The sequence below is a fragment of the Martes martes genome (assembly GCF_963455335.1).
Source record: "Martes martes genome assembly, chromosome: 1".
NCBI lineage: Eukaryota > Metazoa > Chordata > Mammalia > Carnivora > Mustelidae > Martes > Martes martes.
This window is the reverse complement of record NC_137888.1, coordinates 401,867-428,655: the sequence shown is the minus strand read 5'-3', so window position 1 is coordinate 428,655 and position 26,789 is coordinate 401,867. Positions and strand designations below refer to the sequence as shown.

Sequence of the window (26,789 nt, the reverse complement as noted above, 5' to 3'; positions counted from 1 at the left end):
TTAATTTTTTTTTAAAGATTTTATTCATTTATTTGACAGACAGAGATCACAAGTAGGCAGAGAGGCAGGCAGAGAGAGAGCAGGAAGCAAACTCCCCGCTGAGCAGAGAGCCCGATGCGGGCCCCTAACCCTGACCCCAATCCCAGGACCCTGAGACCATGACCCAAGCCGAAGGCAGAGGCTTAACCTCTGAGCCACCCAGGCGCCGCACAGCATTAGTTTTTGAAACATTTCATTGCCTAATTAAAAAACAGGTGTATGTAGCAATGTTGATTCTGTCTAGTAAGGAAAATACTTTCTCAATTTCCACTGTGAATTAAGGATTTCTAGTTAGAGAATTCCACAAAGGGAAGGTCTGAAGTTCCCGTCGTGAACACAGAAATCCTAACGTGGCTCCAGCAAAACCTTCCCAACATGACACTCAAAACATGTGTCCGAGAACCAAAATAATTTGAGTTCAGACATCTTTAATGATCTGCCCAGGAAAGAACTCGATTTTGTTTGATCTGAAGGACAGCGGACACGAGGTGTACAGCAGTGACTCACAGCTGGCTACGTTGCTCAGTGTCCCCCACGCGAAGCGCTGTCACCTGTCACCACACACCGGGACTGCGGTGTCATTGGCCATACTTGCCACGCGCTCCTTTCCACCGCTGAATTACACAGTTCACAACCGGAAGCCCATCCTCTTAAACCTGCATCTACGCCCCTCGTCCTCTACCCCTTCCCCTCTCCGACCCACCGGTTCAGTCTGTGTTTACGCGTCTGTTTCTGTTCTGTCGAGAACTGGATTTTTAATGAGGCTGAGGCACGCAATTTCCCCTCAGGTAACTGGAGATACCAGGCCTGGCTTTTACTGTCATCAAAGCTCCTGGTGACTCCACGCGGCCACAGTCCTGGGGAGGCCCTGAGCGCGTGAGCTACTTGTTCTCAAGGTCAAAGGCAAAGCCAGAACCTGGGGTTTTTACCCTGAGCCCCACATCCACGCACATCAAACCAAACAGATTTAGAGCCAAAGGGGAATTCAGAAGTTTAGCACCGAAAAGGCACTGCCTTAGAAGCGTGGCCTTCACTTCTGCTCAGAGCACAAGCCAGGACATGAGGGTCGGCAGCAGGCATTAGGGTGCCCTACGGCGTCAGGCCTGTCCAGCCGGCTACGCAGACTGCTCCGCTGTCCCCGCAACAGTGGCCCACAGCGGTAGCCTCCCATCGCGGACACCCATCGCCCATCACTCTTGGCCTCCTGCCTGTGCCTCTGTCAGCCCTGGACACTACGGAGAGAAGGATGCTGGCGCCCACAAGTGGCAGCACGGTGAGGCACCACGGGTGGGCCTGAGCTGAGGGCAGGGCTGGCGGCACATCTGGCTCCCCTTTGAGCAGACAGACAAGTGGCGAGTATGGTCCCTGTTCCTTACTGAGCCCGGGGCGTCCAGGTGAACAGGGAGGACCAGACTCCCACTGGGCTGTTCAGAAAAGCTGTCGCATCCCTCAGCCCCACAGACAGAAGACACAGGGACAGGCCCAGCCGAGCTGGCTCCCGGGCAGCACCTGGCAGGAGGCGGGCGAGGCTCCGTTCCCCTCCCCCGAGAACTCAGATATCGGTCAAGAAAGCACCCCAGCCCCACAGAGAGGACATGCGCCGTCCCCGGGCACCGCAGAATGTCCCCAGGGCCACAAACGCAGCTTGTCCCCGTCCTCACCCGAGCTCCACAAGCTTCTCTAACTAAACCTGTCCTGAGGATCAGGTGTCTAAAGCCACCAGCCCCGGCCCAGCCCCGGCCTGCAGAGGTGGGTGGTGACGGGCACTGGGCCCCCAGGCGGGGCTCCCGCAGCCCGAGCTGCCCCAACGGGAACGCGCGTGCCGGCTGCCGTCTGGGAGCCTCACCCATCCCCGCACCCCCCGCCCGCCGGGCGCCCTCAAGGCTGGCCGGCAAGGGCGCTCTCGGGGTACAGGCGGGAGAAGCGGCCCAGGGCCCAGATGGGGAAGACGTTCCTGTAGCTCGTGTAGCTGACGGCACAGGACTTGTTGAAGACGCCGGCGATGTTCTCCTGAAAGAGCACAGGGAAATGCGCACCAAGGGGCTCCCTGAACGGAAGCCCCGGCCGGCCCTCGGGGCGGCTCCTGGGGACTCTGCGCAGGAGCCTCGGCGACCAGTTCTGGAGCCCTGCGCCGCGGCACAGCCCCCGGCCTGAGTCACCAGCTCCTCGCAGCTGCGCCGACCCCAGACTCATCCGAGGGAGGGGCTCAGCCTTACGTGACCTCGTGAGCCCAGGCCTACAGGACCAGGAGGCCGCCGGCACTCGCTGCTGAGTCAGAGCCGTCAGGCAGAGGCTGAGGGTGCCCAGAACCGGCCGCCACCCCAACCCCGGCCCTGCCTCCGAGCGAGGGCATCCTCTGCAAATAGAGACCTGCTTCCACGCGCTTCCTCACTGGAAGCAGGGATGGGTCGCAAACGCCCAAGACCCCGCCCACCGGCACGGTGCCAGGGGCCCGGGGGGCACAGGTGTGTGTGAGCACAACCATGCCAACCGAGGCCAGTGTTGGGCCATGGGCTCCTCGGGCCTCCTCGGCCTACCTGGGGCCAGTCGCCACTGGGGAGCTGCTTCCGAAGCAGACAGCCGACTCCTCTCTCCAGGGCCTCCACGCAGGGGTGCCTGGGGAAACGGGAGGTGCTGAACACATCTGCCACCACCCTCCAGAGGACAGCGCCTCTGGCTGCGGCCCAAGCAGCAACCTCGCCCTCACACAGCCAGGCAGGGCAGACATGAAACCCCGTGTGACGACTGACCTGTCCTGCCGGACACAGCCACTAGGACTGCTGGTACCGCGGGCCACGACTGCCTGTTTCCTACCCAAATCCCAGACACCCAATTCCTGAGAAATGCAGAACGCAGCATGTGCGGGGGTGAGCAGGCCGGGTGGGCAGCCCCGCAACCGTGGCTGGGTAAGGGCCTGGGCTGCTCCAGACCTGCCCCGGGGGCCCTGGCCACCAGGCACTGCTCTGTGCTCACCCCAGGACAGGCGGAGAACTCTCATGCCCACCAGGGCCCACCAGCCTTCAGGATTCTCTAAGGGCCCCGGAAGTCAGATGTGCTAATCCTCACTAGTCGTGGCAAGGGATGATGACACACCAGAAGGACTGCGTGCGGGGTCAGGCGCGGTGGGAGGCAGACTGCCCTGCGGGGCACCCCCAGACTCGGCTGCTCCTGCTCACGCAGACCTAGCCTAACTCTGAGGGGGTTTTAGGAAGATTCCCCAAACAGCCCCAAAGCCAACAGGTCAGCACAGATCAGGATACTGTGCACGTGTGTGTGCCTGTACACACGTGTGGAGCCAGGAGGCCCACAGAGAGCACTGCAGGGACCTGCCTCACCCCACCCCGTGGCCCGGGTCTCTTCTACCCCTTGCTGACACTTTGGGTCGTCTTCTTCTCAAAGGCGAGCCTCTCTGCGGAAGCCCATGTTTGGAAAGACCTGTGCCCTTGCCCTGCACGCTTCACCCCTCCCAGCCCTGCTCAGAGCTCGGCTGCCCGCACCCCACCCAAAGTGCCCGCTCCAGGCTCAGCGTCCCTCCACCTCTCGACCCCACTACTCGGACACAGGTCCCACAGCCCCCACCTGACGGCCATCAGCCCCATCAGGGCCCAGCACGTGTTATGGATCTGAGACGTGGCACTCTGCACGTAGCGCCGCTGTTTGCAGGACTCGAAGTCCTCGCCCCAGCCGCCATCCGCCATCTGCCTGGAGAGCAGGAAGTCGCAGGCCTGGGAGACCGCCGCACACACGGCCCTACAGAGACCGGCAAGACGGGAGACCGGGATGGGAGACGCTGTCAGTACAGGGAGGCCCCAGGCCGGATCACCCACTGACCAGGCCTCCCCAGCGTACGGGGAGAGCACGGGACAGAGTACGGTGGGGGGGAGGGGCAGCCCGCACTCCAGGCCCACCCCCATGTGACGGGAATGGTACAGAGACCCCTCCTCCCAGATGCAGGGAGCAGCTCTGGCATGACCGCCCCCCACCCAAAACAGCCGCCACAAAGCTGGGCTGGCTGAGGTGGCTGGGGACGGCTCAGACCTGAGGCCACCTCCCTTCCCTCAACCCACCCCGGGGCAGTCCCACTGGGGCCGGGGGCCAGGTGAGCCCAGAGTGCCCCTCCATGCACAAGCTACAAGCTGGGAGCTTCCAGAACACGGAGCCAAGGCCTCAGCCCAGTGTCTTTCCTGGGCCACCGTCAGCTCCGGAGCCAGGAATCTCACTGCTTCGGAAAATACAAAATATGCCCCAGATCCAACACCAAGGGAAAAGACGCCCCCAGCAGAGCAGCGTGCTGGGGGGAGCCCCACCGAGCAGGGCCAGGAGCCCACACTCACCCGCTGCGGTAAGTCTGCCCCATGCAGGCGAACGCTTCGAGCCCAAACCAGGTGCCGTAGGTGAAGCAAACCCCCCAGGAGCTGGAGGAGGACAAAGGAGCGCATCAGCCTTTCAGCCTCGCCAGCAGGGCGGACAGCAACAGGGGCTCTGGCGGACTCAGGGGAACACGGTCCATCCGCGGGTCGGGGAAGCTGGGCTTATTTTCAAGAAAACCATCCACATGGCCTCTGGCAAGCCATCAACGTGTGCCTCGGGCTTAGGGCTGAGCAAGAGACCTGCCCGGCCTGGCCCTCACAGGACAGAAGACCGACCCCCACCCACGGGAAGGAGGAACCTCAGACGCCACCGGGTCCCAGGCCATGGAGCCCTCCCCACCCACACGGGCGGCCAAACTCCGGCAGCAGCAGCTGAGCAAAGCCCCGCCGGGACGAGGCCCACCCGCCGCCAGCCGCCCCCCACAGCCTTCTGGTGCGGCGCGAGGCCCCCCGCGGGCATCCCGGGAGCACACTGAGGGCAGGGCCCTCCCACGCCCAGGCACACCCGGGCCCGGAGCTCACTCACCCTTCCCAGGAGCCATCGGCCCGCTGCTTCTGCCGACAGAACTCCAGGCCCTGCTCGAGCGTCTCCCTGGAACACAGGACGGTGCTGCCGGCGGCTGCGGGGCAACAAGCCACCTGCCCCATCCCACCCATCCCACGGCCTCAGCCGAACCAGCAGGCTCCCCCTTCACAAACACGTCAAAAGAAACCGGAGGTCGAGAGAAGAAACACCGAGGTCAGGGAGGAAGCGAGGACACGGGAGGCAGCAGCAAAGTCTCGGTGAGAAGAAAGCAGAGCGGGAGGAAAGTGGGAGTGTGCGACGGACACGGACCCGACGGACCCGCACGAGAAGCAGCCGCAGGCGGGACCGGCTCCGCAGCAGTCACGTCAGCGACGCGGGCTTGAGTAAACAGGCAAAGTGAAATTTTCAAAAGTTGTTAAAAATTAGACAGAAAATGATAGATTTAGGGATCCAGCCTAAGCCTAAGTGGTTCTCTGGAAAGGCTGGGGTGAAGGCACAAAGACAGTCTCCAAGGTGATCCCCGCGAGCCTCGCGGCAGGTCCCCACCCCCATGGCAGCCCTCCCCTTGGGACTTGTTCCCAAACAACAGACTGCAGCCAAGTTGACGGGACGTCGCTTCTGACACTCGGGTATGGGGAAGTCCAGCTTCCGTCTTGCTAGCAGACTCCCTGTCCCCTGCTGGCTCCATGAGATGCCACAGAGAGGCCCCCACGGCAAAACCCTGGGGGTGGCCTCGAGCCACTGCTCAGCGAGGAAACGGGACCCTCAGGCTGACCTTCTGCAAGGAATGGAAACCTGCGAACAGCCAGATGAACTTGGAGCCGACCCTTCCGTAGCCAATGCTCAGATGAGACCCCAGTCCCAGCCGGTGTCCCGGGTGGCAGAGGACCCAGCTGGGCCACGCCTGGGTTCCCGATCCACAGAAACTGTGAGGTAAGAGACACTTGTTGGGAATTTTAGGCATGCTGTCGCTCAACAAGAGACAACCAGCACAAACAGAGAAGGCCAAGCACTAACACCAGCAAGGGAAGAGTGATGTGACCACAGGTGCAGCAGAAACGGAACAGTTAAGAGAAAACAAGAAAACCTGATGCAACATAGGTGAAAACTCAGAACACACAAACTGCTGGGAAAGGAGCTTCTCACAACCACCTCAAGCAGAGTGGGAGCCTGGCTGGTTCCAGGAGGAGCAGACAGGAGTCACGGATCCCAACTGCCCAGAAAACAAGTCCAGCACTAGAAGTTTTAAATGGTAAATTCTACTAACTAACCCAGAATGATCATTCTAACGTGACACAGACTCTTCCAGGGAACACGGGAAGAAACACGCCCTCATTTATTCTGGAAACGCAAAAGACCCTACAAAAGGGATACGGGAAAGCACAATTTTCAGGCTAACCATGAATGAACACACATGCAAAATTCAAATCTAAATTTTGGGGAACTGAATACAGCAGAGAGATGACGATTCCAAGTTAGGTTGTCCCAGAAACAAAGCTGTTTCAACCTGACAAGGATCTACAGTAATCATCTACAACATTAACAGACGCGGGACGTTATGTTTATCATCTCTACAGAGACTGAAAAGTCACCTTAAAATACAACACCCACAACAGAGGAAAAAAAACAACTCAGCATATCAGCAAATCAGGAAGAAAAGAGAACTTTGTTAACCTGAAAAGGGGTGACCACCAAAAAAAACCTACAGCAAAAATCATTCCAAATGAGGAAACATTAGCAGCTTTCCCCTTTAACATCAAGAAATACAAGCTGCCACCTCCACCTCCACTACTCATCTGCACACGACAGGCCGGTGTGGGCAGAAGACCCACAAGAGTCCACAATCAAGGACAACATGAAGAACTGCCCGGAGGGATTCTCTGGCGGTTTCTCACATCCAAGGAGGGAATAATGCCAAGTCTCTACAACCTCTTCCAGAGACGAGAAACAGAGGGAACGCGTCCTGATTCACCCTGTGGGGAGAGGATCTCCTGCATACCAAAAGCAAAGACCTCACCAGACCTCATCCCTCAGTAGCACAGCCGTGGAAGTCCTCAAGAGAGCACTGGCAAATCACACACAAGAACGCACAAAGCGAAGTACGGACTACAGACCAGCGAGACGCACCATCCCAGGTACGGAAAGCTGACTCTGCATTCGAAGACCAATTAACGTAACCTATGGAATCAACAGGCTAAACAGGAAAAGTCACGTGATCACACCAATAGCTACCAAAGTATTGGACAAAATCGAACCCCATTTACGATCAAAAACTTGCAGCAAACTAGGAAGAGAAGGGAAGTTCTTCACCTTGAACGAGGATGTCCTCTCAGCATTCCTATTCAACAATGCACTGGAAGTTCTAACCAGTGCAACAGGACAGGAAAAGAAAATAAATGGTATGCAGATTGGGGAGAAAGAAGTAAAACCGTCTGCTCACAGACGACACGATTAGCTATGTAGAGAAGGCCAAAGACTCGAGCAAAGCACTCCTGGAACCACTAAACAATCATGGCAAGGGTTAGGGTATAAGGCAATCGTAACAATTCTCTTCTTATCAGCAATGAACAATCAAATTCTGAAATTAAAATCACAGTATCAATTATGTTAGCACCAAAAAAAAATACTTAGGTATAAATCTAACAAAATACATACAAGATCTATAAGACGAAAGCTAAATAATTATGATGAAAGAAATCAACAATATTCGCAACTTGATCTATAGATTCAGTGCAGGCCCAATCAAAATCCCAGCAAGTTACTTTGTCGGACAGATCCCAAAGTTTATACAGAAAGGCCAAAAAAAAAAAAACAACCCAGGAGAGCCAACACATCACTGAAGGAACAAAAGTGAAAATCTGAGTGACCCTACCCGACTTCAAGACTTGCTATAAGGGACACTTGGGCGGCGCGGTCAGTTAACGGTCCGACTTCTGATTGTGACTCAGGTCACGATCTCAGCGTTGTGAGACTGAGCTCTGAGCCGGGTTCCGCACTGGGCATGAAGCCTGCTCAAGGTGCTCTCTCCCTCTCCCTCTGCCCCTTCCGCTGCTCACTTGCTCCAAAATAAATAAAATCTTAAAAAAAGAAAAAGAGAGAGACTAGTTATAAAATCTATAGTAATCGAGACAGTGTGGCATGGTTAGAAGAACAGATCAGCAGAATGAAACTGATCACCCAGAAACAGACCCACAGAAATTTAAGGCAATCACTGTTGACAAGGGAAAGCAGTTCAACAGAGAAAGGAAACCTCACCGAACGGTGCAAGTGCGATTACATGCAAAAACCAATCCAGACGCAGACCTTACATCCTTCACAAAAGTTAGCTCAAGTGAATCACAGACCCACGCGTAAAACACAAAACTATAAAACTCCTAAAACATACCACGGGAGAAAATCTAGGCAACCTTGGGTTTGGTGATGACTTTTTAGACACAGTCCCCGAAAGGAGCCACCGGTAAGCGGGGCCGCATTAAAACAAGCAGCTGCGGCTCTCCCAAAGGCCCTGCTAACAGAAGGAAGAGACGAGCCGCAGACTGGGAGAAACTCTTCGCAGAATACCTAGCTGACGAGGACTGCTAGCCAAAATGCTTTCCAAATATCCTAAAATGTGACCATGAGACAGCAGAAGATCTGAACACACATCTGACCAAAAAACAGACAGACAGCTGACAGATACATGGCCAATGAACACAACAGTAAACCTCCACACACCTATTAGAATGGCTGAAACCCAGGAGAACTAGAACTCCAGGGGCTTCCGCCCACTGCGAACTGACACAGGCGCTCTGGAAGCCGGTCTGGCAGTTTCTTCCAAAACTCGTAAGTACTCCTACTGCACGACACGACCCCACGCTCTCCGGTATCTACCCAGATGGGCTGAAGACACGTCCACACAAAAATCTGCACAGGCCTAACTGCGGCAGGGTGATCCGTAACTGATAAAGCGTGGAAGATGTTGTTCAGTAGGTAAATGGCTCGACTATGGCACATATGGCCCCAGAAACAGGGGCTTCTGGGTGGCTCAGCTGGGTAAGCATCTGAGCCTTGGTCTCAGCTCAGGTCTTGATCTCAGAGTCTCGAGTTCAAGACCTGCATCGAAGCCCAGTGTGGAGCCCACTTAATAAAAGAAAAATAATAATAAAAAGAAAAAATAAAAGCTGAAACACACACATAAATACAGAGAACTGCTGGGTGCCAGAGGGGCGGGGCGTCAGGGGACGGGAAAAGGGGTGAAGGGGAATGGGAGGCACAAGCTTCCGGTTACGGAAGCAGCAGGGCATGTAGGTACGGCACGCAGGAGTGTTGCCTGTCGGTAGAGCGAGCAGCTCTAGATCGTGGGCTTGCGGGTTTGAGCCTCACACTGGGTTGTACAGATTACTTAAAAATAGAATCTTAACGGGCGCCTGGGTGGCTTAGTGGGTTAAGCCTCTGCCCTCAGCTCAGGTCATGATCTCAGGGTCGTGGGCTCGAGCCCCGCGCCAGACTCTCTGCTCAGCAGGGAGCCTGCTTCCTCCTCTCTCTGCCTGCCTCTCTGCCTACTTGTGATCTCTGTCAAATAAATAAAATCTTGGGGAAAAAAAAAGAGTGTTGCATGGGGACGACGGCAGCCACACTGTGGTGAGCATGTACACGCCTGTGGACCCACTATGTGTACACCTGAAACGCATGTCAACGTTGTATGTCAACTAAAGATTCAGGGGCGCCCCGTGGCGCAGTCCGAGTGTCTGACTCTTGGTTACGGCTCAGGTCACGATCTCTGAGTTGTGAGACTGAGCCCCATGTCAGGCCCCGTGCTCAGTGGGGAGTCTGCTTGGGATTCTCTCTCTCCCCCTCCCTCTCTGAAAGAAATACGTAAATCTTGAAAGAAAAAACAAGGGCACCTGGGTGGTTCAGTCAGTGAAGCACCTGCCTTCGGTTCGCGTCACGATCCCGGGGTCCTGGGACCCAGGCTGGTGGCGGGCTCCCTGCTTCTCCCTCTGCCCCTCCCCTGCTCACGCGCGCACGCACACGCACTCTCTTGCTGTCAAATGCATCAACGAATAAATGATCTTAAGAAAGAAGAGAAAAAAAAAGAAAAAACTGACAAGCAGCTGGTGGAGAAGAGGCCCAGGTCGCCCACGTCAACAAGGAACTGAGGACACAGTGGGGACGGAGCTGCTGCTGGGGACACTGCAAGCAGCTCTGTGCAGATCCACAGAAAATGGAGCGGAGGTGGGACAGTCCCCAAAACTGAAACAAACATGAAGAAAAGGAAATCTGCACAGTCCTAGAACAAGTAAAACTGACCCCGTAAGTAAGAATGTAAAACCTGCCCTCTGAGCAAACTCCCGGCCCAGACGGAGCCGGGAGGGTTGAGGCAGACGCAGCCGACGCCCACGCACTCTTCCAGAGAACCGGGGAAGAAGACAAGCCTCCCGCTCCTCCCGCAAGCCCTGCACTCCTTTCCTGGGAGGGCCAGAGCCTGAAGAGGACGCTGGCAGGGGACGGCAGAGTGTTTTCTCTGTGAGCACAGTCGTGAAGCCTCTGAAAATGCTTTCCGAGCAGAACCCAGCAACACCGCGAAGGCACAGCGTGACCAGGCTGGGTGTGTGCCAGCCCTGCTGGGAGGCGTGGAAGCACAAGCTCGCGCTGGGCGGAGCGGAGTCCTCAGAGGCGCCCGGGTGCGCCCGTGACACAGCGAGTCTGCTCCCCACGAGAAGTGGGTGCCCTGGCCCCGGCAGACGAGCACAGAGTGTTCAAGCAGGTGAGTCACAGGAACCCACCGGAAGGCCCCCGAGGAGCCAAGACGAACCCACGGTAAACGGTGCCCCCGCGCTGCACGGACAGGCTGCGGCACGGGGGACGGCACGGGGACGGCGGGCGGGCCGCTCTGTGACCAGCTGGCAGGGCCCCACGCGCCAGGTGATCCCCAGGTGCAGGTCAGAGCCACCCGCGGAGAGCCAGAGGGGGAGCTTCTGGTAACCTCTGTGTGCCCACTGTGGTCACACGGGTGTGCCCACCTCATGACAATTCCACGTGTGCACGTCTCTCCACAAGTACCAGACGTCAACAGGACGAGCTTGTTTAAAAACCACCATTTCTGTGGACACGGGTGCGGCTGGGGATATAGGCCTTTTTCACCAATATTAAGATGTGGAAAACCACCGATTTTTGTGCTACAGCTGTGCTCCTCTGAGCCCCAGTACACGTTTGATGCAGAGCTGGCCTCGGAATGGCATGGACTTCTTGAACTTCGTGGGTCCACGGATAAGCGGCTCTTTCTTGACAAATACCGTACTTTCTCTTCCTTATCATTTTAACATTTCCTTTCCTCCAGCTTACTTTATTGTAAGAACACAATATATGAAAACCACAACACACAAACGTGTTCACCGACCACGTCGGTCCCGGGAGGACCGGCGCTCAACAGCAGGCTCCCAGCAGTCAGGGTCTCAGGGCGCCAGAAGCTCCGTGCAGTCACTGCGTAGTCTCGCATCCCTGACCCTCGGTTGTTCGAGGGTCTGCCACGCTGAGGCCTGCAGCTCAATTCAGGAACACTGGCAACCCCCTCCACCGCTAAAGGAGTACAGTACATAGTCCCTCTCTGCCACCCACCCCAGCACACACGCTCTCGGTGTCCAGCGTGCCCGCGTCTCAGCTCTTGGCTCCTGAACGGGCAGCACGCGTGGCTCAGTGACCAAAGATCCCTGCACCCAGCCCACCCTTACCTGACCTCCTCGGCCCTGTGGTCTGGGAAACGCTCATGGAAAAGCTTCAGTGCCTGCATCACGGCCGAGGTGCACTCCACGTATGTGTAGTCAATCATGATGTCCCCTGAGAGGGAGAGAGGGATCAGCGCGTGTGTGTCATCGTGTCACCGAATCTGGCAGCTCATGCCAAACCATGAAGAATGAGAGTGCCCTAACATGCAGAGCCATACAGAACAGCAAGAGCCTGGTCACCCTCCAGAGGAAACAAGGAAAGAGTCCCCGCGGACTGGCCCAGGAGACACGGCCACCAGGTAGGAGGGTGGCCCGCGCCTCCACGGTGGCCTGGAGACCCGTATCCGGCTGGAGGACATTTGGGCCAGTGGGAGAGTGAAGGAGAGCGGTACAGGGCAGAGCTATGCCCCCACCCCAACCGGAGCACATTTAACAGTACAGAAGCAAGACAGAAACCCCGAAGCAGGGGCACGGGGGCACACAAGGGCACACACTCAGGGACAGAAGCCGCCTGGGCAGATGAGAGCCGCAGCGCACAGCAGGGACAATACAGGGCCAGTGGGTCCCCACTGACACCTCCTTGCAATGTGCCTGGGCTCTGTGAGGAGCACCCAGGACACAGGACGGTCCCCACAGAGGACAGAGCACACAGCAAGAGCCAGCCGAGGCTCAAGCCAGAGAGCCAGGTGTGACTCCCACTGACTCCTCCACCACCTCTGAGAAACAAAATCACAGCTTTTCCATCCACAACCACCGGCACGACGGCCACCCTCAGAGATCAAGAAGTACAGATGTGCCAGGGCGTGGGGGGCGCTCCTTAAAGAATCGCCATCAGGGCGCCTGGGTGGCTCAGTGGGTTAAAGCCTCTGCCTTCGGCTCAGGTCATGGTCTCAGGGTCCTGGGATCGAGCCCCTCATCGGGCTCTCTGCTCGGCGGGGAGCCTGCTTCCCTCTCTCTCTGTCTGCCTCTCTGCCTACTTGTGATCTCTGTCAAATAAATAATATTTAAAAAAATTTTTTTTAAATAAATAAATAAATAAATAAATAAATAATAAAGGATCCACCATCATCTGCCAGCAGCTTTGCCGGCATCGCTCCCGGCCTGGACAAAGAACTCTGGGCTCTGGTTGGCAACACCGTTTCACGGCGTTTCGGGTCCCTGGGTCGGTGTCACCAACCACTCACCAAAGACCTCCGAGGGGTTCAGCAGCTCCAGCAAGTGCCCCCCACGCTTAGTCTCATAGGTGGCAAACCCTCCATCAGAATTCCTCATGTTCAGCAACTAAAACCAGAGAGACAACAACCTGAGAGTTTACCCATGTACCTGAGCATGACGGGGAGCCCACAAGCTGTAGTGGACCTTTCTAGAAAGGCCCAAAGCTAAGAGCAATGGGGCAGGGATGGGTAGCGGGGAGCCAGCTGTCGTATTAAACCGAGACCCTCTGTGCCCAGAGCAGCGGGCTGCAGCTTCATCAAGCAGGTGCTCTGTGAGTGGCCACCTGGGGCCCTGGCATGCACCTGCTCCCCCATTTATAGAGCACACGTGTACTGCCAAGCTACGTGGTCCCCGCGGTGAGACATGGACCGACAGAACGATACGAGAGTTTTGCACAAACGCACAGAAGTTCCCATTTTCTCTCCACACACCCCGTGGAGAATGCCAGTCTGCCCTAGAGAGCAGCCAGACCCACGAGCCTCCAACACAGGGCTCGTGGTTTCCCCAAACACTGATGCCGTCAGAGGGTGCGCCACCCTGGGCTTGCAGTCTGACCCCAGGGGTTTGAGGGGATGAAAGCCATCGGAAGCGCAGCTCACATGTGGTGCTAAGCAGACCCGGGGGTGGGCGGCAGGGCAGCCCGGGCATCATCGTGCACCCTGTCCCATGCCCAGAGCCTCACCACAGCAACGGCGTCACAGAGCCGCTCGCGCGTGACATGCTTGGTGACAAAGGGACACTTTTCCTGCACGAGAAGGATGGACTTCAAGGCCTCAGCGGTGCAGTCGGCAACAATCCAGCCACAATCCAGCGTGCTGAAAGGGAAGCCCCCCTGCAGGGCACGCGGCCGGTCATGGTCAGGGCGGAGGGCTGAGCCCATGTCCTGGTCGTCAGGACCTCCCCAGGTCAGAGCACCTCCCTCACCCACGCAGCTCCACACTGCACCCCTGCAGGAGGACCTCCCGACCTGCTGCGAGGAGGCGCACACGCCACGTCCACGCTCCCACATGCCCAGCGGGGCTGCCCTCCACCCTCCGCAGCAGCCCGTCACCCTGACCCAGGTTCCAACGAATGCCGTCCCGCTCCCCGCACGCGCTGCCGTCCGGAAGCGCCCCCGAGGCACCGGCGCGCGCGCACAGCCCCCAGCGTGCAGCACGTGGACGCCTGCGTGGCTCGGCCACCTCGCGCCTGCACCTCCCCAGCCGGCGAAACCTCGGCTGCACCGACGGAAGCCCGCGCTGTGTGTCTATCAGAGCAGGGGGCCCCAGGAAGCCGTGGGAAGAGCCCTGTTCAAGGGCAAAGCAGGACCAACCAGGCCACGGACTCAGGGCAAAGCGGGGCGGCCACGGTACCTTGCTCATCTGACGGTAGTACTTCTGGTAGTCAGGAGGGCTGTCTGGGACCTGGACGGCATCCGGGACGCACACATGGGAAACAGAGGAGGTCCCACGTTACCAGCAGACCCAGACACCAGGGCCCGCAGGCCTGGCACGGAACACGTAGGGACCCACAGCCGCTGCCCTACGGCCCTCTCGAACATTGGAGCCAGAGGCACCCTTCAAGGCCTCACCCCCGTGGCCCGTGGCCCGTGGCCCACAGCCCCCATCCGCTGCTGGGGAAACCCAACTGGGCACTACCTGAGCTGGAGAGGGCGGGCAGGGGTGAGGAGGTGGCACCCCTGCCTGTGGGAGCCCCACCAGCCCCAGGCACAGGCCAGACTTGGCCTCACCTGTGAGAGTCGGAGAAACTCGTGTGCCTGCTGCAGGGGAGACGAGAACTCGGGCCTGTGCTGTGCTCCCGCCTGGAAGAGACAACAGAGACGGACCGCTCACCTGCACGAGCCTGCACAGGCGAACCGTTTCCCAAGCGGCCCCGGGGCGTCTTGCCGCCGCTGGGAGACAGGAGCAAACCCACGCGGGCCTCAGGCCTCCCACTTCTGCTGACAAGTCAGGAGGACGAGATGGAGAAAAAAACGAGATGAAAAAGACAGTCGACACCAAGCCCGGCCCAGCCCGGCCTGTGTCCGTAAGACCCTGACCCATCTAAGGCAGACCCCCATGTGGCCCAGACCCCCTCCCAAGGCCTTCCAGAATGTCACCACCCTCAGTCCCACCAGCACAAAAACACATTCTGGTTTCTCTCCAGCCTGTGCTGAGGGGGATCCACAACGAGCCGTCCGAGTGTTGTGAAAAGCCTAGAGCCCGCTCCCCCTGCTAGAAGCTTCCTGCCCTGTCTCCCCAGGAACAGACCTTACAAGGCTCCGTGCTCCTGAAGCCTCCCAGCCCACCCACCACCCGAAGCTACCGGGCAAGACCACTGTCTTGCTGGGACCATCACCAGAGGCCTCGGAGCCCAGGGGAGCCAAGAGTCGGGGTCAGCCGCGGCCATGTCACACCGGAAGCAACAGCGGACACCCACGAAGCTCAACTAGTGGCTGAAGAACAAGGAGGCAGAGCACGTACCTCCAGCAGAGCCTGGATGGCAAATGAGGTGTCCCACACCTGCGAGCCATTGGTGCCCTGCAGGCAAGGACGGGCTGTTAGAGCAGCAGCGGCTCCCCCGACCCACCCACCATCGCCCGGGATCTGACAGGCACCTGCGGGGTCGAGGAGGAATCGGGGGCTCCCAACAGCTCCTGCAAAGAGGGGGGAGCCCGGCCAACTCCTGACCCCAGGCTCCATGCTCTGTGCACCCCTCAACGCCCATGAGGGCCAGAGAAGGGCTGTTCCTGCAGGCAGCTGATGGTCAGGGAGCCCCACCTGCCTCCACCAGGCTACCCGCCAGGACAGAACCCTCTCGGAGCACTTCGAGGATCTGGACAACCACTGCCCGGGATGTTCTCACCCTCGGCCAGGAACACCCCTTCACATCTGAGTACACCTGGAGGTCGTGGGGAGGAGGCAGAGGCCTCAACGGAGGTGAACAGGACCCCCCTCCAATCCCACCCTAGGAGCCTCGTTCACCAGTCAACGCCCTGGTTCCACAAGAATGCCAGTGGCCAAATCCCACTGAAACAGAGCTAGACGGGGACAGATACTCAGATAACAGGGACAGGGCTGGCAACACCAGAGCCCAGCTCAACCGACAGCCCCAAGAGGGCATCAGAAGCCATGGCCCCGCAGGACAACACGTAGGAAGGACGCCTGCCTCCAGGAAACCCTCCTTCCCAAAAGAAACCAGTTCAGGATCAAGCCTCAGGGCCTAACCACCGGTTGTCGGACACAGAGGACATAGAGGAAACCACCAGGCAGACCCAGAAGGTAGCTCTAGGAACCAATCACCCAGGAAGGAAGTGCACCCAGACCACTGCACAAAAGTGGCTTCGAGGACCAGCCACATGGCTCAAACCCTGATGTCAACAAACGTGCCACAAAACCAAACTGGGGACCATCACCAACCCTGCGAGGCGTCGACACCAGCACAGCCGTTTTGTAAGAACAAATCGGCTGGGCACTGAAGGGTTCAGAGGACACGAACAGCCCACGCAGGGGCTCTTGGCACGTAGGAGTCGGGGAGCTGGGAGAAAGCCACGGACACCAAGGTGAACTATGCGCTAGACGGTGCTGCGTCTGTGTGCAACCGCCCTAAAGGGCCAGCAGCCCACTCGACCCAAGCACACTGTTGGAGGCTCCAGGTCTCCACACTGAGCCACCCAGTGACAGCTGACGAGACCCCCACAGGGGGACCCAACAGCTCCCAGGCTCACCACTTCCGAGCATGGTCGGGAGCAGCCCGCCCCAGCCACACTGTGGTCAGGTACCTCCACCCCCGGGTCGGGCACAGGCAATAAGCCGGGGGAGAGGTGGCGGCAGAACACCAGCTGTGATCAATGGCACAGAACGGGAAGGGCCAGGTGGGAGCACACGTGGGACGGACGCCCTTCAAGGCAAGGGCAGCTCTGCAGGCGCTCGGCTGGGGCATGAAGCACACGCTCCTCCCGCCGGACGCCTGCATTCCCCTGCCCCGTCCGGCCCAGCGTGTGGGCACGGGGGCCGGTGGTCACAGCAGGACGAGGCTGGCCCGTCAAGAACCCCAGGAGACGCTCGTCTCCTCCTGACCTGCAGCTCTGAACTGCTCCACGGGCCGGGGACAGGGGGCGGGGGTCGCCGCAGACCCTCAGCCCTCCCATAAGCCCTGCCGCCTGCCGGTATCTCTGCCACTGGCTGTCCCCTCAGATGCAGGGCCGGGGATGCTCGCAGCCACTCTGCCCACGCTGCCAGAACTCACGGCGAGGAGCGGTTACCCTAACAAACCCCAAGATCACGAATGGTTGGAAAAGAAGCAAGTGGCCATAGCCTTGTAGCCTTTACCTGCATTTTCATGCCATCGAGACCCAGCCTGTGAGGACGAGAAAAGCCCAGGTCAGGGAGTAGAGGACTAACAGCTAAAGTCCGGCGACCGCGCAGAGCCCGGCTCACCCCGCTTACAGCAGCAGGCCCACATGGCCGCCAGAGGGAAGAGGCCCCTCGAATGCACGACTCCACATGGGACACCGTTGGACACACTCACCCACCATGGTCCCACCGCAACCAGGGACTGACCTGTTCTCCTTGTCAGCGAGGCCTTCCCAACGTTCCCCCAAACCCACCCGACCTGCTGCAAGCTTCCGAAGTGTCTACCTTCCAGAAGCCCCAGGAGCGAGTGCTTTATGGCAGTTCAACTCCACGCCAACCCTCACCACCTTCCCCAAATCCTGAAATTTCTGGTCCAGGCATTACTCCAGACCCCCCAGGACCCTCGGCAGGACGCTGAGATATGGGACCCTGCCGTCTGCCGCAGTGCCCAGGGAGGCCCTCGTGCACGTCTGTCCTTGGCTCTTGGTCACACGCGACAGGAACCTGATGACACAGGCTGGCCAGGCCCTTCCCGCTACTCGCCAGAGATAGTCAGGAATCCTGGAGACGTGCTCCTGGAAGACGGAGGAGGCCGGCCCATCCACATACCAGCGCACAAGCATGTTGATGGTTTTCGAGATCTGTGGGAGACACGACCCCGTCAGGACCCTGCTCCAGACCCAAGGCAGCTCCCGCACACAAGGATGACAACCCTGGGCCCCCAGCACCACCTCACTCTGAGCCAGACCAGGCCTTCCCTCTCAGCGGAGCGCTCACGCCTCACCAGGCACCACCAGAGACCAAGCCAGAGCTGTACCCCACAAAGGGAGGCCGGAGAGGCCTGAGGCACGTGCATGGAGGGGAGAGGACATGAGCCGAGCCAGCTGGCGAGCGAGCACAGCCACGGCAAGGCCCGGGGGCCCAAATGACACGGCTCCACTGGACTGACCCGAAAGACTACCATCATGGCCCGCCAGGGGCCCAAAACAGCAGCACGGGCTCCGGCAGCTGTCGCCCCACAGCCGCAAGGCAGCCCCTCAACCCCGCACCGCCTGGGATACCCCTGCCTCTACAAGCGCATCCAAGCCGGGCCTCTGCCAGGCCCCACGGCCTCAGGATGCAAAGCCGGCTCGGGAGCCCAGAGCCTCAGAGTGAGAGCCCTGGGTCACAGGCTCAGCAGGAGCCGGGCTGGAGCACCGAACCCCACAAGGCAAGGGCAGCAGCAAGTTCTGTGGGGAGATGGTCGAGGGAGAAAAGGCATCCCTCCCAACCGGCCAGAAAGATCTTGAGAGCTGGCCCAAGGAGCAGCATCCCAAACACCCTGGGTGGGGGGGACGGTGCTGTCTGCCAGGCCCTAGTGGGAGAGCTCACCTCCAGGAAGACCGCACTCCCAGCTCCAGAGACTGGCCTCGAGAGGACCTCCCGCCCCAGCTCCTCCCCCTACACAGCGGGGAGGTACTGACACGGGGCGGCGGGAGCACTGACCGGGCCAATGCTGAGGCACTTGGAGAAGCGGTCGTCTGCCACGATGTGCTCGTACAGCTTCTGGATGGCACGCTGCCGCAGGCCGGTGCTGTGGTGGCGCTCGTACAGGTTGAGTAATGCTGCAGGGGTGAGGTCATCAGCACAGGATGGCCCCTGGGCCCTTCCCTACCCTGTCCGCCCCCCGACCCTCCCCGACCCTCCCCGACATCCAGGTGCGCTGCCCGGCCCTGCCCCTGGGCCGTGTTTCCTGAACGGAAACCCAGCTGGGGTGCACCTTAGCACTGACGGAGGCAGGGACCCAGCTGCCGCCCCGGGGCGCAGCGCAGCAGCCAGGAGCGAGGGAAGCACGAGCGGCAGACCAGGACGCTTGCACACGCGGCCCCCGTGCTGGCCCCCAAGCCACCAGGCTTCCTGCAGGGAGACGGACCTCCACTGGGCCCCAGAGTCCTTCCCCCAACCGGGGGAACGAGTGTGCCCTCCAGGCCCGCAGCTTCTCATTTTCCTGTCCGGGAGCCCCAGCCCCAGGCCTGCTCCAGGGGCGAACACAGGGCAGACCGACTGGACACGAGGCACACTCGGCTGTCCCCCTCATCACCACGGGGCCCAAACGACAGGTGGGAGACAGGGGAGGAGACTCAGCATCACCTGAGGTGCCCGCCAGCCCTTCGGGGAGCACCCACCGTACACCACACGGAGCAGCCGGCTGTGCGGCGTGTACAGCTCCTCGGGGGCCACGCTGCTCCTGTGCGCCGGCCAGTCGATGCCCGCGTAGTCCTCCACGTAGAGCTCCTGGGGGCACCAGCGCCTCAGCACCCTCCGTGCCTGCTGTCCTCCCGGGGGCGCACCCCACTGAGCACCCTGCGCCCCGAGCCGTCCCCTCGCCCCTGCGGGCAGTCACGGAGGATCCGGGAGGGCGGAGGTTCTGCTCTCACAACTTGGAACTCAGCTCCGCGCGGTCCCAGGCAAGCAGGCATGCGCAACCGGACTCGAGGGGGAACCCCCAGGCCCGGCGGTCCCTGCCCAGGAGTTCTTACCTGGCGGAGGCTCTGGATCAGCGGGTCCTCCTTCGCGCTCAGCCGGGTGGCGTAGCAGTAGCTCATGGTCAGGTAGACCTGTCGGCAATGGCACCAGAGCGTGGAGGGGTGCGCGGGGACCCAGTCAGGAAACAGCCTGCGGAAGAGCACGTCGGCAGGTCCCGGCCTCCTCCGGCACCACCCACGCAGCCCCGGCCCCAGTCGGCACGGCGCCCGCACGTCACGGCCACACTCCCGTGGGGTGCCAACAGGCACGGTCTGCAGGAGTGACAGCCACTCCTCCCGCTTCAGCCTGAAGCCAGGAAACTTGACTTCGGCGCGTTGAGGACCGCACGCGGTGCAAAGATACCACAGCGACGCAAGACGTTAATAATGGAGAAACAGGGTGAAGGGTCTGCGGGAACGTTCTGGACGATCTTTGCAACTTTTCTGGGAATTGAAAACCATTCCAAAATAAAGTTTATCTAAAACCCTTCAGAACCGGCTCCCCTTCCCAAGGATTGAGGCTTCGAGGGTTATCTCCACCAACGTGTTTTAGGCCAGACATTTAGCCTGGCCTTAGCACAGCCGCCCTGTGGGTGGGTACCCGGGGCACTGTCCCCACTTTCCCTTCCAGCCTCCTGTCGGAACGTGTGAGGGGCACGGGCAGGCCAGTCACAAGCTGGGCAGGTACCCAGCCCTTGGGCCGGCTCTGGCCTCGGGCCACTTCCCTCCCTCCCCAGCGCCACCACTCACTTCAAGGGCGTACCTTACAGCTTCTCTGCCGCTGGAGTGGTTCAGGATCTCCAGTCCTCCACCCTGCACACCCTCCCCACTCTAACTTACCCCTCTAAAGCCACCCCAAGCAAGACCAGCAGCCGAGCACAGACTGCCAGTGCCCTGACACTAGCCTCCCGACACCGGCTCAGGGCCCTCCCCTGCCCACGCCTCATGCACCGCACAGGCCCACAGGACCCTGGCGAACCGCCAGTGAGGACTGCAAGGGTGGCCCCAGGACACCTCCTGCCTCCTCCCAAGCACCCCTCCCAGCACCTCACCTCACCACCCTCGGCCCGTCACCCGCCCTCGAGGCTGCGGAGGTTGGGCCCTCAACCCTGGCGTCCAGAACCCTTCACCCGGAGGACCTCCGCCGAGATCGCTAACACAACAGCCCCCCAACCTCCCTGACAGCTCCAGGGGCCAGGACGCTGGTGACAGGGCTCCAGGGAGCCACAGGAGCTCGACCCAACCTCCACCAGGGCTCTTGGCCCCTGAAGGTGACACTGGGGGACGGACATGCACATGAACGTTTTCTGGGGAGATGCCCAAAATGTGTGGCGAGAAATGTTTCAGCGGAAGGACTCCGTGCTGACTCCAGAGAGTACACAAACCGCACCGTGATTCTGTGAACGAGGAAAACCTTCTCTTTTAAACTGAGGTGCCCACATGTGCCAACATGATGCCTAGGATTAACCTTCCCAGTCACCGGCGAAGAGATAAGGGAACAGAAAAAACGCCCAGCCCAGCCCAGCGCTGAGGCTGGCAAGAGCTGCGCGCCCGCTGCCCTCTCGTCCCTGCTCCCACGGAGGCTCGGAGCGCCCGCGACGACAAGACACAGCGCAGCCTTCTGCAACAACGCCAGAGCTTCAGGCGCGCCACACCAGCCGCTCTCCCCGCGGCGGAACCCGCTCACCTGCCGAGGCCCAAGCCCGCGTGCCTCCCTCCCTCCTGCCCAGCCGGGAACCCCTTCCCTCCGTCTGCAGGACTCAGCCATGCAGGGCCTCCACCGGGAGCCTGATGCAGCCTCCCTCCACAGAACGGGCCACCCCCTCGTCTGTGTAGCAGGCAACAGGTGACCCAGGGCCGGCCACCCGACTCAGGAAAGCACTGGCAACCCAGCCACGAATCAGCCGCAGAAGGACAAGCGTACCACATCTCCGGGAACAGAGTGTTGAGGCCTTCCCAGCTGTAAACGTTCAGGACGGCCAACCAGAACTTCCCCCAGGAAGGGATGAGCAGAGCACCACCTACGGAGAAGGAAGTCCCCCAACATCTGCCTGACTGTGAAGATTAGCTCCTCGGGAACCACGTGTGCCCCCCTCGCATGACCCGAACACAGTGCTGAGGCTCCTCTGAGCCCGGGAGAGAAGCAGGCTCCCGAGCCGCTCAGGACTGCCCAGCAGCACAGGAGCTGGGTGGCACCGGCGGCTTCCCCAGAATATGGGAGTCCAGCCCTGAGACGGACATTCGCGGCCTCTGCCTGCAGGAAGGAGCACCCAGCACGGGCTGTGCAAGGAGTACCTTTCTGGTGAAGAAGGTTCCGGGCTCGTACCAAGTCAGGATCATCAGGCCCGACACCCAGGATTCTCAGAGACACGTAGTTGAGTGCAGTCCCGAACACCGTGGACTTGTCCTCCACGTGCCTTGGGGAGGAGACGGAACAACAGAAAGCCACACTTCATTACTTCTAAGAAACAGCAAGGCTTTCAGCAAAGTCTCCTGAGAAAAATCAAAAACGCTCTAACGCCTTTCATTCATGTAACCTGACAACACGACGAACACCCAGAACCGCCACGCGGCTCCCACACCCGGACCGTCCCCAGCTGCCTGCGCGGGACCTGCCGCCTCCTCCGCGGACGTCCCAGGCCCAAGTCAACGGGACCAGTCCCAGGGCGGGGGCCCAGCTCCGGCTCCCTCATCACCACAGCACACAGACCCGGCTCCAGAAAGAACAAGCTGAGGCCCAGGGCCCCGTCAAGGGGCAACCAGAGGCTGGGCTGTCCCCCAAGAATTCGGATGGAGGATCCCTGTGGTGTGGATTCAGCTCACCGGGAGGAACCCCAGCCCTGGGTGTGGAAAAAGAGGTACCAAAGCCCACGACCAGGGTGGGCAGGCAGCTGAGCCCCCTGGGGGAAGGCCCTGCCCCCAGACTGAGCTATGTGTCTGAAAGGCACACTGAGAACTGGGGGGCACCTGGCCGCCTTCGCTCCACCTGCTGCCATTCCGGAGTCAAGAACCTCCTTCTGCCTTAGTGGTAACAGCCGGATGGTTTTCTGTGGGGTGAGGCTCACGAGTCTCTCAAGCAGTCAGAAAGCCGAGTTACAACACAAGCTAGAAGACCCGTGGCCAGAGCGTGCAGCCACCTGTCCTGAGACCCCCCGGGACACCAGGGTCCAGCTGACCACAGCACCCAGCCAACTTCCCTCCCACCCTCCAACGTTCTCCTCCCACCCACCCCAGGTCCAGAGTGGCTACAGCCACCCCACTCTTGACAGGCGTAGCTCCCGCATAAGAACATGCGTGCACGCACACGTGTGCAGTAACAAAGCGACTCACAGGCCCCAGCCGCCGTCGGGGAGCTGCACTGACCGCAGGTACCGCACCATCTCTTCTCTACAGCCCGCGGGCAAAGGGATCTGGGCCACGTAGCAGGTGATCAGGAGGCCTATGTGGCAGAAAAGATGTCACCGGGAGCAGGCGCTCAGCACTGCTAAGCCCAGGCCCCTTTCCTCCCACCCTACAGGGAGCTGGTCTGGCAGTCTCCTTTTCATGGAAACGAGCCTGAGAAGGCTACTCCTCCCAACATCGTCCGGGACTTCGGGAGTGAGGACCCAGGAGCAGCAGCAACACACGATACCCCTACATGGGGTGTGCAAAGCCCTCCCAGCCACTCAGAGTTCCCACGAGACTATCTACACGTGCTGGAAAAGAAACACCAAATGGTTCACCCCTGGACAGGATAAGCTTTATTGCTTATGTTTTTTTGTTTTTTAGGTTTTCTTCTAGCATATGTGACTTCGCAAACTGGGGAGATAGCCAATGACCGATAAATTTTATCCACAAAAAACCTTTTCCAGCCTAGCCCTCCTGAATATGGTACTCACAGGCCATCCCCATCCCTAGCCTCCACCTCCCCCAGCCACATGCTTGTGGTGCCCTGCCGGGGAGGTGAGGGAGCTGGGTGTCTTGGGGTAGGCCCTAGTCAAAATGTACTACGAAACACATGCCTGACTCTGTACCCGAGGCATCAGAAACCCTGGAAGACACACTCACACAGAAGAACAGCAGCTAGGTTTGCAGATGCTCCGGAGATTCACAGAAAAAAAATCACCCCAAATCAAGCCCATCTCTTTTCATTACAGTTATGACGCTGTCAAGACAAAGAAACACACATGGCCAAGAAACAGAGCCAGCATCTTCCCCATTCTACAGGCAAGGAAACTGAGGCACGGGCCCCAAGTAGTAGGGCAGGGGCTGGAGCCCAGGGGGGTGGACCCCAGCATCAGGGCTCACCACGATGATGCATGTATGTGCACGTATGACCAAATCCGATTCCCCACATCACATGTGAGGCAGCCAAGGCACAGTGAAGTCCTACCACCTTGCCCGGGGTCAGAGCAGACCAATGCCATGTCAGTGCCTTCCCATAAGGACCCATGGGAATAGTCAATGCCACAGGAACTACACTCAATGGGGAATTGTCTATACAGAACCATGGCCCCCAGAAACATTTTCCCAAATTAAAGCAAGAAAAGAAAGGAGTGGTCCAAGCTCAGCCAGCCATGGAAAAACCCTGTGTAGTACCTCTGAACAGACCAACCTGAGAAAGACAGTCTATCCAGAGTTCAGAAGACGGAAGGCAAAGACCCAGCCTACAGCCCTAACGGGGGAGGAGCCCAGCAGGAAGAGCCCAGAGCTGCAGCGGGGAGCGTGAAACAGTGCAGCAGTCCCTAGTGCCACGAATGTACGACCTAGGCTGATTCTCATCAGCCCCACGTCACCGATGAGGTGGCCGAGACACAGTGAAGTCCTGTCACCTTGCCCAGAGCAGGCAAATGCGGTGTCACTGCCTCCCTATTAAGACCTCTGGCAACAGTCTCAGCAGGCTGCTGCAGGTGGGGCCAAAAGGGAAGAAAGAACCCCTATGACTGACCCCTAAGGACAGGCCCTTGGGTCCCTGGACAAGAAGCTACAATGCTGTACAGCCCAGGGCAGACAAGAGCAGGTGAAGAAAGGAACCCTTCTACATGCGTTTACAGGAGAGAATTTCTGACCTGACGCAGCTGAGTACCTACTTAGTGAAACATCCTCAGAACACAACGGTTTGAGCTAGCCGAACCAGTTCAGTACCCAGTCCGCCTAGGACTCACCAACTGAACCAGCAGGTTCCCTGCCTGAGCTCCCCCGCCCCCAGGGTAAGTTCGCACACACAAGCTACCTGGCCTCCCCCAACCTGCCCAAAGGGGACTTCAAGATCCCACCCACGGGGGCCCTGGATGGCTCGGTCAGTTGGTAGAGCGAGCGGCTCTACATCGTGGGCTTGCGGGTTTGAGCCTCACACTGGGTCGTACAGACTACTTAAAAAGAGAATCTTAAGGGGTGCCTGGGTGGCTCAGTGGGTTAAGCCGCTGCTTTGGCTCAGGTCATGGTCCCAGGGTCCTGCGATGGAGCCCCGCAACGGGCTCTCTGCTCAGCGGAGAGCCTGCTTCCCCCCCACCCCCGTGCCTTCTTGTCATCTCTGTCAAATAAATAAATTCTTTAAAAAAAAATTAGAATCTTAAGAAAAAAAAAAGACCCCACCCACCACCTGCCCGCCTCTGACACCTTTCCAGAGGTTCCCCCATCCGGAGCGCCTCTGTCACTCCTCCCTTGCCCCCACCGGAGCAGCCCCTGCTTCCTTCTGCGAACGCGGCGCCCCGCAGCACCAAGCGGGCCAGCGCGGGCACAGGCCAGCCCCGCAGCCACCTTCCCCACGGAAGCCGCTGGGCTTCCACCCGCTCCGCCCAGCACAGCATTCACCGCGCGGCGCCGCGCCGAAGCCCGGCTCAAGGCCCCGCGCGGGCGCTCCCGCACGCCCGCAGCCACCTACCCGGCAGGAGGAAGAGCGGGCCGCCGTAGTCCCCGGCCCAGTGCCCGTCCTCGGCCTGCAGCCCCACGTAGAACACGATCCCGTTCAGGGCCGCTGCCCGGGCGGTGTCCGCTTTGGGCAAGGCCTTGAAGTGACTCCCCTGCCACGGGACGGACGCGGGCGCTGAGCGGGCGGAGGCCGGCCCGGGCCCAAGCGGGGACCCCGGGCCGCGCGGGAGGCCGCCCCGCTCCCGTCCGGAGTCCGCAGGCTCCGCTCCACGAAGGGGAAGGGAGGCTGCGCGCTGCCCCGGGAGCACCGCTGCTTCCGAGCCTCCCCCCGGCTCCCCGAGGCCCCGGGGCCGCCCCCACGCGAGCCCGCCGGGGCCCCGCGCCCGCGCCCGCGCCGCACTTACGGGGTCCAGCCCCAGCGAGTGCGCCTCCAGCGCCGTGGGCCCGCGGTCCGGCTCCTCGTCCCGCGCCAGGTACGTCCACGTCTGCCGGCCGCGCTCGCTGCGCAGGCGCCAGCGGCGGAGGTCGGTCGCCGGCTCCGTCCGGTAGGGGCCGCCGCGGCGGCGCAGGCACCTGCGGGCGCTCGGCTGAGCCGCCGGCCCTTCCCGCCGCCCCTCCGGCCGCCCCCGCAGGCCCCCACGGCGCCCGCCGCACAGCGGAAGAGCGGGGCGCCCCCTCCCCGCCGCCCCGCCGCCCTCCCTTCTCGGGGGTCCCGGGACGCGGACTCACGTGCCCTCCGTCATGACCGCGACCGCGCTGCTCGCCGCCGCTCCCGCCCCGGTCCCAGACCCCGGCCGCGGCTAAAGCGCCTCGGCGGACCTCGCGGGGCGCGGTGGGCCGATGCCCTGCAGCCAATCAGAGCGCCGGAAAGGTGGGCCCAGGGCGCGCTCGGCCGCCTCAGTGGTCGAGAGCCGGACGTCCCAGCGCGACGGGGGCGTGCCCTGGGCGGGGTCTGAGCGGGGCGGGGCCGGGCGGAGGCGAGGACTGGGCGGGGCCGTAGCCGCGGGCGCTGTGGGGGCGGGGCCGGGCGGAGGCGAGGACTGGGCGGGGCCGTAACCGCGGGCGCTGTGGGGGCGGGGCCGGGCGGAGGCGAGGACTGGGCGGGGCCGTAGCCGCGGGCGCTGTGGGGGCGGGGCCGGGCGGAGGCGAGGACTGGGCGGGGCCGTAACCGCGGGCGCTGTGGGGGCGGGGCCGGGCGGAGGCGAGGACTGGGCGGGGCCGTAGCCGCGGGCGGTGTCGGGGCGGGG

At 60.5% G+C, this 26,789-nt stretch overlaps 1 protein-coding gene across 1 annotated transcript; it reads right to left on the bottom strand.

The window, feature by feature from the left end:
• LSS (lanosterol synthase) lies at positions 1–26,375 on the bottom strand. Its single transcript, XM_080826185.1, has 22 exons — positions 26,272–26,375; positions 25,947–26,115; positions 25,556–25,694; positions 23,023–23,131; positions 21,988–22,109; positions 21,617–21,713; positions 19,708–19,843; positions 19,354–19,462; positions 18,674–18,792; positions 17,732–17,829; positions 17,165–17,192; positions 15,317–15,373; positions 14,584–14,655; positions 14,207–14,257; positions 13,537–13,686; positions 12,824–12,920; positions 11,646–11,751; positions 4,936–5,001; positions 4,374–4,454; positions 3,619–3,789; positions 2,577–2,655; positions 1–2,049 (listed from the first exon to the last, which is right to left on the bottom strand). Exons 1-22 carry the CDS (start codon positions 26,283–26,285, stop codon positions 1,918–1,920), a joined length of 2,202 nt encoding a protein of 733 aa, XP_080682311.1. The 5' UTR covers positions 26,286–26,375; the 3' UTR covers positions 1–1,917.
• Positions 26,376–26,789: the final 414 nt, after the last annotated feature.

What these genes read in the sequence shown, in the direction of transcription:
- LSS (XM_080826185.1), bottom strand. An exon ending in ACTCTGTTCCCGGAGATGTG is followed by an intron (nt 19,844 to 21,616) that starts GTACGCTTGTCC and finishes GCTCTTCCGCAG; the next exon opens with GCTGTTTCCTGACTGGGTCC. An exon ending in AGTGCCTCAGCATTGGCCCG is followed by an intron (nt 17,830 to 18,673) that starts GTCAGTGCTCCC and finishes TGTCTCCCACAG; the next exon opens with ATCTCGAAAACCATCAACAT.